The sequence below is a fragment of the Terrapene carolina genome, unplaced genomic scaffold (assembly GCF_002925995.2).
Source record: "Terrapene carolina triunguis isolate 2854851 unplaced genomic scaffold, T_m_triunguis-2.0 Scaffold166, whole genome shotgun sequence".
NCBI classification, from domain to species: domain Eukaryota; kingdom Metazoa; phylum Chordata; order Testudines; family Emydidae; genus Terrapene; species Terrapene triunguis.
Window position 1 is genome coordinate 205,219 of NW_020664517.1, and position 17,113 is coordinate 222,331.

The 17,113-nt window shown below is 45.1% G+C and overlaps 1 protein-coding gene across 1 annotated transcript in view; it reads right to left on the reverse strand.

Annotated features, from left to right (window-relative positions):
- LOC113406951 (V-type proton ATPase subunit d 1) overlaps window positions 1-17,113 on the reverse strand; it is a 90,870-nt gene that overhangs the window by 34,038 nt on the left and 39,719 nt on the right. The window contains exon 2 of the mRNA XM_026653871.2: window positions 15,594-15,765. Within this exon, the coding sequence (XP_026509656.1) occupies window positions 15,594-15,765 (172 nt within the window). The remainder of the gene's footprint in view (window positions 1-15,593; window positions 15,766-17,113) is intronic.

Sequence of the window (17,113 nt, forward strand, 5' to 3'; positions counted from 1 at the left end):
TGATGGGGCCACGTTTGCTGAAAAGTGGCTGGTGTGAAGCGTGCAGCACCCTCTCCCTTACGCTGGGCTAACAGGTCACTAGCGCTGATGAAGTAGATTAATATAATCTGATAAGAAAAATCCTCTGCAAGATCCCGTTGCAGCGTTCTGCTGATAAGAAGTTTCTCCCCCCTCCCAGTGCTTCTGCACAGCGCGGAGTCCACACAGGAGACCTGTGGCAACTTCCCTGGCTGGCTTTGCAGCACAGACTACACACAGCTCCGCTGGCTAGGCTGATATGTTAATATGCAACCCAACTTCGCTGGCTGTCTCCTTTAGAAATCAAAGCTCTGAAATGAGGAACTTGGTTGACATCTCTGCTCCTAAGGCACCATGGGACCTATTGACCATCAGGGCAAAACATGTCTAGGCAAGAGACCGCTTTCTTGGGGGGGGGGGCAGTCTGGGGAACGAACCACCCCAGGAACTAAAGGACCACCCCAAACCTCCCCACCTTCTACTGTAAGTGCCAGGCTCACAACTCCAACTGCTTTTCTCTGACAGGCACAGAGCAGTATGGACATTTAAAAAAAATCCCCCAAGCAAAACCCTACCAAAACAAAACCTTCCAGTGCACACACAATTCTCCCTCTAGGGAAGGGAGAAAATGAGCCACATGTGTGACAGGTGAGAGTCACCTCACTTAGTGCACAACTGGAAGACCACCCAATACGCTGACAAGGGCAGGATAAAACCCTGTATAAAACAGAAGGCCAGCTCAGGGGAGCAGCATTCACGTCCCAACTCATTCCCAAGCTCCCCAGCTGGCAGGGGCTGGGAATATTACTAAGGCAGCGCTTTCTACCAACACCAAGGGCCAGCGTGAGGGCACCAAAAGTAAACTAACACGGAAGAAAGACAGGCCAAGAAAGATGGTTTTACGCTCTTCAGTTCAATTTGCAATCAACTGTAAAATGTTTTCACTGTAGAGATGTTTGTTTTAGTGTAGCCATTATTCCCTGGCAGAGCAACTATTAAAAAACCAATGACAGGGCAAAGGAACACGCTGTACTGTCTTTGGCAAATAAGATCTGGAATGATCAGGCAAGATCAGGACTGCACCAGGCTAAGTTCAGAAAGGGCAAGGCACAAAATGAGTTACACTTTGCAAGGGACATAAAAGGCAATAAGAAAAGGTTATATAAACACTTCAGGAACAAGAGAAGGATGACGGAAGTATAGGTAAACTACTTAGCAGGGAAGGAGAGCTAATAACTCATGATATCACAAAGGCGCAGGTGTTTAATGCCTATTTTGCTTGTCTTCACTATAAACATTAATGGTGACCACATACTTAAAACAATATTAACGGGGGCAGGGAGGGAGGAATGAAAGCCAAAAGAGGGAAAGAACAGGTCTCAGAACAGTTATCTATGATCTTTGAGAACTCGTGTAAGATAGGTGAGGTCCCATAGGACTGGACAAGGGCAAACCTGTCTTTAAAAAAAAGGAACAAAAAAGACCCAGAGAATTACAGATCAATCAGCCTAACTTCATTACCTAGAAAGATACTGTACCAAATTATTAAACAATCAATTTGTAAGCATCTAGAAGATAATTGGGTTATAAAGAATAGCCAACATGGATCTGTCAAGAACAAATCATGCCAAACAACCTAATTTCCTTCTGTGACAGGGCTACTGGCTTAGTGGATGGGGGAAGCAGTAGATATGATATAGCTTGATTTTAGTACGGCTTTTGACAGAGTCTCAACGTGACATTCTCATAAGCAAGCTAGGGAAACGTGGTCTAGATGAAATCACTGTAAGATGGGTGCACAACTGGTTGAAAGACCGTACTCAAAGAGTAGTTAATGGTTCACTGTCAAACTGGGAGGGTGTATCTAGTGGCATCCCACAGAAGGAAGTCCTGGTTCCGATCCTATTCAATATTTTCATTAAGGACTTGGATAACTGAGTGGAGAGAGTACGCCTATAAAATTCAAGGCTGTTTGAATTCTAATCCTGTCCTCCAAAGTGCTTGCAGAAAACTGGAGAATTGGTCTGAAATCAACAAGATGAAATATTTTGGGGTGTATTAACAGGAGTGTCCTAAGTAGGACACAGGAGGTAATAATTATCCCACTCCACCTGGCACGGGTGAGGCGTTAGCTGGAGTACTGGGTCAAACTCTGGGCACCACACTTTAGGAAAGATGTGAACAAACTGGAGAGAGTCCAGGGATGGGTCTAGGTGTAAGCAGTCCTGGCTCAGTGGAGGGGGCTGGACTAGATGACCTCCAAAAGGGACCTTCCAGCCCCACATCTCTGTGGTTCTCTGGTTGCCCCAGGCCATGGAGAAAGCCATCCCCATGCTCACCTCTAGTCACAGTACAGAAGCCGGCTGTTGCTGCCAGAGGTGCACACACATGGGGTCAGCGTACCACCTGGGAGCTACATGACACAGGCCTGTCCCAGTGCTGCCTGAGCCCCCTCACCCCCGAGAGGGGACACTGCAGTCCTCCCACTCTGGCGCTGGGATGCATGCACAGCTGCAGGTCACAACAGGCCCAAGGGAAGAATGTTTTCCAGGTCACTCTCACTGCCAGATTTGACAAGTATGTCTGATGTTGAGATTTCTCTGTTGACCTAAGTGGGACTTAGGGACGGAAAAATACCAGTGCAAGTTACTTCACTGCCACCTTTGGGAGGGACGGGGGAAATAGGAGCTCACCATCTCTTGTGTTTAAAGGTGAAAGGCGAATCACAGGGGCCTTCAGCCAGGGTCACACACTGGAGACCTCATGCTGCCAGTAGTACAATCTCCTTCCAGTGTCTGCAAATTCCAGGTGAGTTTTCTAACTGAAGTAATACTATTCCCAACATGGGGTGATTCAGCATTAGACCTCATTCTCATATACAGATGACCACTGATTTTTAGTAGAGCAATCAATGGTCACCTAGGTATGATTAAGACTAAAATTTTATCACGGTTATCTTTAGTAAAAGTCATGAACAGGTCACGGGCAACAAACAAAAAATTCACGGAGCCCGTGACCTGTCCATTACTTTACTAAAAATAACTGGGGGGGGGGGGGGGGAAAGGGGGGAAGGGGGGGGGGGGGGGGGGGGACGGGGGGGGGGGGGGGGGGGGGGCACCATGGCAGGGCCAGCTCCAGTGGCCGCAGCAGGGGGCACAGCCACGGGGGGGCACACAGCCCTGGCCGCAGCTGTGGGACAGGGGTGTGCGGCCCCGACTGCAGACCCACCAAGCCCTGGCCACAGTGGGAGGGTAGAGGGGGAGAAGAGAGGAGACACATGGTCCTGGGAAGCTGCAAGGGGGGCGCCCGGCACGTGGCCCCAGCTGCAGCCCCCGGAGAAAGCCATGGGGCTGGGGCGCATGGCCCCGGCTGGAGCCCCCACTAAGCCCGGGATGCCATGGGGCTGGGACGTGGCCCCCGCCAAAACCAGGACACTGCAGGGCTAGGACACACAGCCCCGACTGCAGCCCCTGGAGGAAGCCATGGGGCTGCAGGGTCCTGGTTCCAGCCAGCCCTAGTTGCAGGGCAGGGATCCACAGTCCTGCCTCCTCCTCCTGAAGCCCTAGAAGTCTCTGAGGTCTGGTAAAGTCACGGAATCCATGACCTCTGACTAAATCGTAGCCTTAGGTATGAGTGACTAAGACACGGTTATATTTGTTGTCTGTCAACAGAATCCCAGCCAGTAACATATATATACACACACACACACACACACCCTCCACTGTGAAGCAGTTCCGGTTGCTACCCAATATACCTGAGACACTCACAGAAGCAGGTAAGTGTACATTTAATCCATCTCACAGGACGTCCCCCTACTCCTCCACCTCTTTCCATGGTCACAGCCCTAGCTGTGCACTGCAACCTCAAGCCAGATACATTCAAATTAGAATAAGGCAGACATTTTTAACAGTGGGGGTGTCAATCACTGGAACAAACTACCAAGGGAAGTGGTGAATTCTGCATCTCAGGAGATCTTCAAATCCAGATGGGATGCCTTTCTGGAAGATACTTTAGTCAAATGCAAAGTTACTGGGCTCAATACAGGGATAAATAGGCGAAATTCTCTAGCCTGGGATAGACAGGAGGTCAGATGATCCCCTCTGGCCTTAAAACTACGAATCTATTAACTCCGCCCACATCAACGACCCTTCATTGCGTGACTTTCCCCCAGCACCAGTAGTGGTGGATGTTTGGTGCTGTAGTTGGTTGTGTTGGGAGAGGGTAGTTTGGTAGCAGTTATAGCAGTGCTGGAAAATTGGCACCTCTAGTGGGGCGGGGATAAGGTTATGGCATTTGGTTTATGGTGTACAGTAGTTGTGTTAGTGGTAAGGAGGGTCTGAATGGACACTGAAGGACGTACAGTTTGTTAGGTGGCTTATCTACATGTCCCTGCTTCTGTGGATTTGTAACAGGTACATTGAACAGCCCTAACTACATCACAACCAAGTCTGTGCTTTAGTTTCCTGGGGATTTTTTTATTGCTTAAGTTAGCTGAATCTCTTATCCCCATCCTGGTGGTGGACAATCCTTCAGCAACTGTGCACAGACCCTCCTCTGCTGTAGGAAAAAATCTGACCGATATAGTGGCTGATGGAGGTGGTTTCACAGGGCTGGCCCTCAGTCCACTTTAGGGGCACAGCTCACAAGCTTCTGGTCATGACCAACAACAGCTAAAATATTATCCCAAATCCCGTTTTTGAGACAGCTACCCATTGCACCAGATCTTCTCAAGAGCCACCTCTGTCGTGTTGGGCGTAGACCATGTTTCTTTTAAAAAGACAGTCAACAATGAAAGATTGGACTCTCAAGAACAAATTTCAGCCAGAGCCCACTTTAAATGGCTTCCTTTTAGAAGGATGTGAAAAGGAAAACCTGTACAGACAATTGAGAGAGTGTGAACCAACAGTGGGGTTTTTCAGACCGAAAGGCCACATGCTAAAAGAAAAGCTAGAATCAACGCACCATTTTAAGCTTGGCTTGGAACCCTACCTATGCAGTTGCTACTAAGTGCCGCCGTACTTTCTGATTTTTTAAAACAGCCAATTTCCCAAACCAAAAATGGAAAGAAAAGTTTAATCAGAAGTGTGAATAAAAAAATAATAATCAGGAGTTGTATAAGAACACTTTATGAGATGCCTAAAAATCCACAATTCCTCATTCACAAAAAATGTTTTAAAAAAAGCCGTAAGGAGTACAGAGAACTTGAATGATTAATAACTATTAATTCCCTCTGGCCCTTAAAAGTTAGAAAAGCTCTCCACCTCTGTTTATCCCAAAATAGGATCTACCTAGTAAGCAAAGACAATAGGAAAGTAATTCACATCATGAGACACTTTGTCTAAGGACCCACAGATCAGCTAAGATTAGGATTTCCACTTCCCAAAAACAGAAAAATGGCTGAGTATTAACTGCTTTGGCAAGAGTCTCTCAATTTGTATATGGATAAAATCTCTTTCACCCTCTCAACCTAATAAAAAGAACTCCAAACAAGTTACCAAACACTATGCTTTGCAATGCAAAGTGGCCCACTATCAGTGGATCAAGAGATGGGTGGGGAAGCTGCCAGTTAAGCCAACTAGAAATAACTTGTGAGATTGGAGGTCATAAAGGCACTGCTTGTTAACCCAAGAAATGCAAATTATATGTTTTCACCCCAAGTGACAAAACTATACATTTGTTTGCCTTATAAATCATACACCGTGTTTTCTCCAGTCATGTCCTTCACCTCAAATCAGAAGCGGTACATTTGTCTGCCTGTGACTCAGACAAAATAATGTTTATTGTTCTATTGTAAGCCCTAAATAATGTGAGAAGCTCCTATACAGTCAAAGAATGTATGAAATACAAATACCAGGGAGCTTTTGCAAACAGGGGCTGCTAACAGGGAGTTTGGAAGGGGAGTGGGAAGGGAGCGGGGGTCCCTGGCCGGTTCTATCTGTTCCCCTTTATTCCCCTTAAAACCTATAAACCAAACTACATTCAAAACTTCTTGCTTAAACAACCCTTTCATTAACTAGGAGACAATGCAGGCAGAAGCCCAGCTGCAGAGTGGGGGCTATCCAGTTTATTGCGCTGAGTGAAGCATTTATGATTACCTGCCCTGTGGGCGGGTGGCGTATGTGTGCATTTGGTGCAAGGAGCTCCTGGCCCTCAGAGACCACGTACGGACTTTGGAGGCCAGGGTGGCAGAACTGGAGGAGCTAAGGGAGGCAGAGAGGTATGTTGACGAGGCTTTCCGGGACACTGTAGAATTGTCCCACCTCCGGTCAGACAGCCCCTGCGCTGTTGAGGAGGATGAAAGGCCCAGGGAAGCAGAACAGTCAATGGGAGCAGAGGGAAACCTTCCCATAGTTGGGACCCTCCTTCCAGATGGTGCTGGGGTTGCCTCTCGCACGGAGGTTACCTCTCCGGGGAAGGGAACTCCAGTTGCTAGGAAAAGGCCGGTGTTAGTAATGGGAGATTCGATCATTAGAAACAGAGCTGGGTTTGCGATGACCGGGAGAATCACATGGTGACTTGCCTGCCTGGTGCGAAGGTTGCAGATCTCTCGAGGCATTTAGACAGACTTATGTGTAGTACTGGGGAGGAGCCGGTGGTCGTGGTACATGTAGGTACCAACGACATAGGGAAGGGTAGGAGAGATGTCCTGGAGGCCAAATTTTGGCTGCGAGGGAAGAGACTGAAATCCAGGACCTCTATGGTGGCATTCTCAGAAATGCTTCCAGTTCCAAGCATAGGGCCAGGTAGGCAGGCAGAGCTTCAGAGTCTCAATGCGTGGATGAGACGATGGTATAGAGAGGAGGGGTTTACATTCATTAGGAACTGGGGAAACTTTTGGGATGAGGGGAGCCGATACAGGAGAGATGGGCTCCACCTAAACCAAAGTGGAACCAGACTGCTGGCACTTAACATTAAAATGGTTGCAGAGCAGTTTTTAAACTAGGAGATGGGGGAAAGCCGACTGCTGCAGAGGAGCATGTGGGTCGGACAGAGACTTCTCTTAGGGGAGAGTCTAATGATAGAGAATCTCCAGGTTATAGTCAGGAGCAGAGGATGGAGGAGGATAATGTAAGGGCCAGATCAGATGATAAACATTCACATAAAAAAGAATCTGACACACCAGAAAAGGGCAGACAAAAACAGTGACAAGTTTTTAAAGTGCTTGTACACAAATGCTAGAAGTCTAAATAATAAGATGGGTGAAGTAGAGTGCCTCGTGATAAAGGAGGATATTGATATAATAGGCATCACAGAAACCTGGTGGACTGAGAGCAATCAATGGGACACAATCATTCCAGGGTACAAAATATATCGGAAGGACAGAACAGGTCGTGCGGGGGGGGGAGTGGCACTATATGTGAAAGAAAATGTAGAATCAAATGAAGTAAAAATCTTAAGTGAATCCACATGTTCCATAGAATCTCTATGGATAGAAATTTCATGCTCTAATAAGAACATAACATTAGGGATCTATTATAGACCACCTGACCAGGACAGTGATAGTGATGATGAAATGCTAAGGGAAATTAGAGAGGCTATCAAAATTAAGAACTCAATAATAGTGGGGGATTTCAATTATCCCCATATTGACTGGGAACATTTCACTTCAGGACAAAATGCAGAGATAAAATTTCTTGATACTTTAAATGACTGCTTCATGGAGCAGCTGGTACGGGAACCCACAAGGGGAGAGGCAATTCTCGATTTAGTCCTGAGTGCAGCGCAGGAGCTGGTCCAAGAGGTAACTATAACAGGACCACTTGGAAATAGTGACCATAATACAATAGCATTCAACATCCCTGTGGTGGGAAGAACATCTCAACAGCCCAACACTGTGGCATTTAATTTCAAAAGAGGGAACTATGCAAAAATGAGGGGGTTAGTTAAACAGAAGTTTAAAAAGTACAGTGACTAAAGTGAAATCCCTGCAAGCTGAATGGGCGCTTTTTAAAGACACCATAATAGAGGCCCAACTTCAATGTATTCCCCAAATTAAGAAACACAGTAAAAGAACTAAAAAAGAGCCACCGTGGCTTAACAACCATGTAAAAGAAGCAGTGAGAGATAAAAAGACTTCCTTTCAAAAGTGGAAATCAAATCCTAGTGAGGCAAATAGAAAGGAGCATAAACACTGTCAAATTAAGTGCAAGAATGTAATAAGAAAAGCCAAAGAGAAGTTTGAAGAACGGCTAGCCAAAAACTCCAAAGGTGGTAATAAAATGTTTTTTAAGTACATCAGAAGCAGGAAGCCTGCTAAACAACCAGTGGGGCCCCTTGATGACCGAGATACAAAAGGAGCACTTAAAGACGATAAAGTCATTGCGGAGAAACTAAATGGATTCTTTGCTTCAGTCTTCACGGCTGAGGATGTTAGGGAGATTCCCAAACCTGAGCCGGCCTTTGTAGGTGACAAATCTGAGGAACTGTCACAAACTGAAGTGTCACTAGAGGAGGTTTTGGAATTAATTGATAAACTTAACATTAAACAAGTCACCGGGACCAGATGGCATTCACCCAAGAGTTCTGAAAGAACTCAAATGTGAAGTTGCGGAATCTTTGTAACCTGTCCTTTAAATCGGCTTCTGTACTCAATGACTGGAAGTTAGCTAATGTAACACCAATATTTAAAAAGGGCTCTAGAGGTGATCCCGGCAATTACAGACCGCTAAGTCTAACGTCGGTACCGGGCAAATTAGTGAAAACAATAGTTAAGAATAAAATTGTCAGACACAGAGAAAAACAAACTGTTGAGCAATAGTCAACATGGTTTCTGTAAAGGGAAATCGTGTCTTACTAATCTATTAGAGTTCTTTGAAGGGGTCAACAAACATGTGGACAAGGGGGAATCCAGTGGACATAGTGTACTTAGATTTCCAGAAACCCTCACCAAAGGCTCTTAAGTAAATTAAGCTGTCATGGGATAAAAGGGAAGGTCCTTTCATGGACTGAGAACTGGTTAAAAGACAGGGAACAAAGGGTAGGAATTAATGGTAAATTCTCAGAATGGAGAGGGGTAACTAGTGGTGTTCCCCAAGGGTCAGTCCTCGGACCAATCCTATTCAACTTATTCATAAATGATCTGGAGAAAGGGGTAAACAGTGAGGTGGCAAAGTTTGCAGACAATATTAAACTGCTCAAGATAGTTAAGACCAAAGCAGACTGACGAACTTCAAAAAGATCTCACAAAACTAAGTGATTGGGCAACAAAATGGCAAATGAAATTTAATGTGGATAAATGTAAAGTAATGCATATTGGAAAAAATAACCTCAACTATACATACAATATGATGGGGGCTAATTTAGCTACAACAAGTCAGGAAAAAGATCTTGGAGTCATTGTTGATAGTTTCTGAAGATGTCCACGCAGTGTGCAGAGGCAGTCAAAAAAGCAAACAGGATGTTAGGAATCATTAAAAAGGGGATAGAGAATAAGACTGAGAATATATTATTGCCCTTATATAAATCGATGGTACACCCACATCTCGAATACTGCGTACAGATGTGGTCTGCTCATCTCAAAAAAGATATACTGGCACTAGAAAAGGTTCAGAGACGGGCATCTAAAACTATTAGGGGTTTGGAACGGGTCCCATATGAGGAGAGATTAAAGAAGCTAGGACTCTTCAGCTTGGAAAAGAGGAGACTAAGGGGGGATATGATAGACGTATATAAAATCATGAGTGATGTGGAGAAAGTGGATAAGGAAAAGTTACTTACTTATTCCCATAATACAAGAACTAGGGGTCACCAAATGAAATTACTAGGCAGCAGGTTTAAAACAAATACAAGGAAGTAGTTCTTCACGCAGCGCACAGTCAACTTGTGGAACTCCTTACCTGAGGAGGTTGTGAAGGCTAGGACTATAACAGCGTTTAAAAGAGAACTGGATAAATTCATGGTGGTTAAGTCCATTAATGGCTATTAGCCACGATGGGTAAGGAATGGTCCCTAGCCTCTGTCTGTCAGAGGGTGGAGATGGATGGCAGGAGAGAGATCACTTGATCATTGCCTGTTAGGTCCACTCCCTCTGGGGCACCTGGCATTGGCCACTGTCGGTAGACAGGATACTGGGCTAGATGGAACTTTGGTCTGACCCGGTACGGCCGTTCTTATGTTCTTAAATGATTGTTGCAGTCCAGGAGACACAGGCATTGTCTAGCACAAAAAGGAAAGTTAAAGAATCACCAAACCAGGGTATAAGTTTGATTTATTAAAAGAAATTGCTTGATTCCAATTAATAACATGAGCCAATACCAAAATACAATCCTTAAAATGAATCAAATATAAAAAGCCTCCGATAAGACAAGGATTGAAGAAATTTGTTATACACTAACGCCGTCTTCTGGATGCCAACAGAAGTAGCGAGATGAAATCTGAGCACTCAGTTGGAAAATAGCCAACAGAAATCAGTTGGTGGTCCCCTCCCAAGAGCTGTGGAGTGTGGGACCCCAGAGCTCACTGGACCTCCATGGACAGCCTTGCTCCTTGTCCAGCCTCCCATGACCAAGCATGGACTGAACCTACTAAGCTGCAGAATCCCAGTGTGACAGGTGCCTGGACCAGCCATATGAAAAAAGGGCTCTACCCTCATCCCAGGGTTAACAGGATCAGAAGGAGCTGGGAGGGGTTGCAAGTGCTTTGGAGGATAGGATTAAAATTCAAAATGATCTGGACAAACTGGAGAAATGGTCTGAAGTAAATAGGATGAAATTCAATAAGGACAAATGCAAAGTACTCCACTTAGGAAGGAACAATCAGTTGCACACATACAGAATGGGAAATGACTGCCTAGGAGGGAGTACTGTGGAAAGGGATCTGGGGGTCATAGTGGATCACAAGCTAAATATGAGTCAACAGTGTAACACTGTTGCAAAAAAAAGAGCAAATATTCTGGGATGTATTAGCAGGAGTGTTGTAAGCAAGACACGAGAAATAATTCTTCCGCTCTACTCTGCGCTGATTAGGCCTCAACTGGAGTAGTGTGTCCAGTTGTGGGCACCACATTTCAGGAAAGACAAATTGGAGAAAGCCCAGAAAAGAGCAACAAAAACAATTAAGGCTCTAGAAAACATGACCTATGAGGAAAGATTGAAAAATTGGGTTGGTTTAGTCTGGAGAAGACAGAGGGGACATGATAACAGTTTTCAAGTACGTAAAAGGTTGTTACAAGGAGGCAGGAGAAAAATTGTTCTCCTCAACCTCTGAGGCTAGGACAAGCAGCAATGGGCTTAAATTGCAGCAATGGCAGTTTAGGCTGGACATTAGGAAAAACTTCTTAACTGTCAGAGTGGTTAAGCCCTGGAACAAGTTGCCCGGGGAGGTTGTGAAATCTCCACCATTGGAGATTTTTTAAGAGCATGTTAGACAAATACCTGCCAGGGACCATCTAGATCAGGGGTCAGCAACCTTTCAACAGTGGTGTGCCGAGTCTTCATTTATTCACTCTCATTTAAGGCTTCGCGTGCCGGTAATAGATGTTAACGTTTTTTAGAAGGTCTCTAAGTCTATAATATATAACCGAACGACTGTTATATGTAAAGTAAACAAGGTTTTCAAAATGTTTCAGAAGCTTTATTTAAAATTAAATTAAAATGCTGATCTTATCAGTTTAGTGTGATCCTTGCCCTTGCTTTTCCTTGCTGAGTTTTCCAATGTCTGGTGGCCCGTATTTAGATACTTTAAGCTGCACACAGGCTTCTGAGTGATCAGTTGATAACTGGCTGGCAGGAGGTCAGCGGCTGGAACCCCAGATCAGCAGCTGAGGGGAGTGGAGCGGGCGGCTGGTAGGGCTGAGCAGGGCCGGAGGCCTGGCCCTGTCTGGCAGGGGGCCTGCGCTGGAACTTCAACCGGAAGCAAGGTGAGTGGGGCTGCAGTGGGGACCCCGGCTGGCAAGGGGCCAGCAGCGGGAACCCCAGAGCGGCGGCGGGCTGAGCAGCTCAGCCCGCCCTGCATGCCATCAAAAATCGGCTCGCGTGCCACCTTTGGCACGTATGCCGTAGGTTGCCGACCCCTGATCTAGATAATAGTTACTCCTGCCTTGAGTGCAGGGCACTGGATTAGATGACCTCTCGAAGTCCCTTCTAGTCCTACAATTCTATGATTTCAAAGACTATTTCCTTTTTTGTTCTTTAACATATATAACTGCGGGCTACCTTGCTGAGTCCGCATTCTTTAGTGAGACCTCACATAACCATATTTTAGATTTTAACTAGTGCTATATGCATTCCCTCCTTTATAAATCCAAGCAAATTGGCCTAGAAAGATTTGAGCCATAACTTTAAGCAATTGCTTTTGATATTCTAAATTTGTCCCTTTTGGACCAATGCATTCAAATAGCAGGGCCCACATATTCCCACAAGTGCCTTCAAGACAAGTACATCCTTACTCCTTGGAGAAATACTGGAAGTGTGATAAGTGTGTTAGGTACTAAAGAACTGAGGATTCATTATTATAACTACAATAAGAAATCTTGGTGATTTGCAGTGTTCCTTGGTATAACTGCTGAGCCGCAGTCACAGTCTGGGACAATTAATTGCAAGACAGTATTGGTGTGATCAGCACACACCTAGAACATTGGTTGTGTCTACACTTTATTGGTGAAGTGTTGATGGTATGTTGATGTGGTTCTGGGTGCATTAATAAATTGATTGGTTAAGAATAACCAAGTGTTTTGATTTCAGAAATACTGTTCAAGTTAAAAGTTGACCTGAAAAGAACCTAGTGTTAAAGTTAGTAAGCTAATGCTTCCTGGACTCAATAAGAAGGGGTTATCCTATCAGATTCATTTGAATATTGGCTATAGCACTATCAAAATTGGCAAACCTAGTTTGTTAGATTTCAGCTTTAAAATTTAACTGGCATCTTGGCAAATGTATAAAATTGACACACACACACACACACACACACACACACACACACTTACAAAGCACCACAGAAAACGGAAACTAGGATCAGATGATGGCAATGAATATAAATTATAAGTTAAGAAGCGCAGACAGTTAATAAAGGAAGCTACAAAGGTTTCTGTGGAAAATATTTGGCCTGTAGGGTAAAAAACAAAAACAAACAAAAGAATAAAAAGAATCTTAACACTGGTATGGGTCCATTCCTGGTTACAGACAGTAAGTTGTCAGTAATAAAGCAGAGAAGGCAGAATATCTATCTATTATGTATCATAATGAGAAGGTACTTTCTATTTCAATAGTAAAGAGGATTATAAACAGCATCTATTCAATTTAGATTATTGAAAATCAGCAAGCACAGAAAACTTGCACACATGAGTTTTAACTGTTTACCGAGGAGCTCTATGGATCTTGATCGTTTTTAATAAACCTTCAAGAACTAGGGTTAGCTCTTGGGGACAGGGAAAAATCCACTATTGTCCCAATATTTTAAAGGGACAAATGGGATAAGCCAAGCAGTTATTGATCAGACATCCAACCCAAGTAAAAACAATGAAGGGGGTGATAAAGGGCTATCAAAGAATGGAAATATAATCTGTACCAATCAATAGGATTGTACGGAAAATAGAGCTGGTCAAATGAACTTGGTATCTGAAGAGATTACAAGTTTGGTTTATTAAGGTAATGAAATATACTTTGATTTAGCACAGAAAGACTGATTAAAAACTAGCACTACATAAAATCAGTGTAGCACAGTGCGTCTCAAACTTTTTTACTGGTGACCCCTTTCACATCGCAAGCCTCTGAGTGCGACCCCCCCCCCCCCAATAAATTAAACACACTTTATGTATTTAACACCATTATAAATGCTGGTGGCAAGCGGGGTTTGGGGTGGAGGTTGACAGCTCGCGACCCCCCATGTAATGACCTCGTGACCCTCTGAGGGGTCCCAACCTCCAGTTTGAGAACCCCTGGTGTAGCACATATTCAAGGGATTATAAACTGGCTGACATGTCTCAAAAAGTAATTGTCAATAGGGGGTGTTTCAAGGGGAATCTTGCAGGGATCTGCCTTGGCCAATCTCAATTCAAAAGCTATCAAATATTCGGGGGGGGGGGGGGGAATTATTGATATAGCTTGTAGACAGACTGGTTGGGTGATAAATAATAAGGACTGATCACATACACAGCACAAGCTGGACTGCATGGTAAGAGGAGCACAGAAACGTGTATTTTATTTCAGCTAAATGCAGACTTGTATATCTAGGAACAAAGAATCTAGGATGCACTTACTGGTTGAGGGGGCTGCATGCTGGAAAGCAGTGACTCTGAAAAGGACTTGGATCACGGTAGAAGCCAACTGAACATCAGCTTCTAGCATGATGCTGTGCTAAGCAGCTGCTGTGATCGATGATGCATAGACAGGGGATCTCTGAGAAGGAGCAGGGAGAAGGTATTACCTGTGCATATAGCATTGCTGAGACGGTTACTGGACACTGTGTCCAGTGCTGGTGTCCAAAGCTGGAAAGGGTTCAGAGAAGAGCCAGTGGCAGATTCAAATACAGGGGCGTTGTGGTCAAAGCGACGGGTTAGGAAAATGACATTTGCAGCACCATTTTGAATGCATATGACAAATGCACTCTTGCTCACTCAAAGCCAGAGAAGAAGGATGCTGGCAGTAATCAAGAGGCAAGGTGAGAACCTGGACAAGAGTTTTAGCTGTGTGGACGGATAGGAAAGGCCAGATCTTAGAGACATTATGCAGAAAGAATTGGCAAGATTTAGAGACACTGACTCGGAGCTCTCCCTTAGCATCCAGGCAAAGATGGCACTCAGGTTACAGACCTGGGTGCCCAGGTGTTGTCCCCAGAGATGGAGAAAGGCAGTAGAGAGGGGAGGGGGAAGATTAGGAGCTCTCGCTTTGCCAGGTGGAGCTTGAGAACAGCTAGACATCCACGAGGAGATATCACAACGATTTTAGAATAGATCATAATGGCCTCTTCTGGTCTTAAAACCTACGAATCACTTGCAAAAAAACCACCACTGCAGCCCACTCACTTTCCAGCAAAGATTTCCTACAGATTTACTGTACCTTTCACTTCATCTACACGTGAGGAGGGGACCAGTACAACTGGGAGTGGATAGAGAATACAAAGGGGGGATGGGTCACCACTCCCAGAGGTCTGCAAGGAGTCTTGAACTATTTAAGGCTTTGCAGCTGGCCTCTGATTAACCTTAGTGCAAGTGAACAGTCAGACTTGTATGCTGCCTTGTCGCCTGTTAAGGGTCAGAGCCACCCACGCACACAAGGCTGCTTTTTGGTGTGAGCACATTAGCATGGCAGCTCCTGGGGTTTATTTTAAACTGGAAGATCTCAATGCCCATGGCAAGCTTCGAAAAGGAAGATTAAGTCAGTCTGTACTGAAGCAGATCTTGGCAGTTGTGTTAGCAGGGGAGACACCTGGAGAATCTTTGGAGTGGAAGCCTTTTGAATACACATCTGCCCAAGGCATTGTGCAGCCAAAGAGGACGCTGTCAGCAGGATCCCAAGGCAATTTTATTCAAACTTGCGAGCCTACAGCTGCTCTGCCCCTCAGGTGAGAAAGGCCCTTTCAAGTTCGGAAGCTCAGCAAAGTCTGCTTCCAAGTGCTGCTGTGGAGCAGCTCGTACTCACGTGATGAAGTCCAGGAAACTTGCCAATGGCTCATACGCGTGGTTCCTCATGTGACGAAACTCCACCACCATCTTCTCCTTCAGCTTGTCATCTATGACGGAGACAGAAAGGGGGGAGGCTTCGTTGGCCAGGAAGTTCCCATAATCCGTGCTCTGGAGGTGCAGCTTCAAATCTGAAAAGCAGAAACCACTATTCAGGATGTTTTTGTTTTGAACGATCATGGGAAGAAAAAGCTCCAGCGAACACTGAGCATTCCTCCCTTACGCTGGCACACAGTGACACCTGCTGCTCAGAGCGGTACCTCTGCTTTTCTATGGCATAATTCAGCTCATTGTCATTCCTACCAAGTGCAAATCCAAGCCCCGGAAGAGGCCAGCCATTTATCTTAGTCCCAACTTTGTTTTCCTCAAGCAATGCCCTCCCCTTCTACCCTAGAAAAAAAATTGAGGTGTCTCAAACACATCTGTCCTCTCTCTCCTTAACCATTTACATTTGCACGCCCATGTTTATAGTCCTGGGTGCTGATAATCTGCCTACGTTTGAGGGCTACTATCATTCTTAGAGATGTATCTACAAGCACATTTGAAAACCAAGCGCTTTATTGTGCCCAGCAGTGCTTTGGCCTCAGGCTTCATTGCAGGCACCCTTGTCAGTGAGTTTTTAATAGGGAGAAGAAGTCAGGATCTCATGTGGCTCAGATACAGTTATGATGAAAAGGATACATCTGTGAAGAGGCGCGTTTGCTCTGTGCATGGTGCCTTGTACAGATCAAGACACCAATTTCGGAAACCAAGGGAACCCAGACCATCACCTTGGGAATTTCAGAATCTGCTGAAGTGGCAGCAAATTCAGTTTAGTTTTGCAAGCAGGTACTGGTCATCAACTGGATCTGAGTAACACTGCATTATGTTAAAGTCGAGTCTTATGTCAAGGGTCCGAGATGGAGCTGGTGAAGAGGAATAGAATGCGTTTCCTTGGGGAGGGAATGCCTAGTACAAGAGAGTCAAGAAAATCTGAATGATAAAGCAAGTGCACAAGTCCACTCCCCAACTCCAGACACCAGTTCTGTTCCTCAGCTCCCCCTGCAATGCCAGCTGCCCCACTGCAAGCTGCATTGCCAGCCATCGGATAACCCCAATGTGACAATCTCTCCTTTGTCAAGATAAACACTTTTGGCTCAAGTAAGATTTTTGATGCATGGGCTGTAACTGAACTCAAAAATTTTAAGTCATTTAGAATCATTCGTTTCTCAACGGGTTACTAGCTGCTCTAGTACAGAGTGTTCTTCTGCCTTTAGCTTCATCTTGTCAGAGCATTAGTGAGGCAAGCCCATTCTCCTAGGGATTCAAGGGGCTAGAAGTGGAAAGGGATAGGCAGGGAAGTTTAGTTGAACCAGATGTGAACATGCTATCCAAAAACCTCTTCCTGGTTTCTTGGAATCCAAAGTGTTTGAGACACTCTTGCCCTAGCGCTGAATTATGTAACAACTCAGCTTTACTCCAAGAATAAGAGTAGCTACC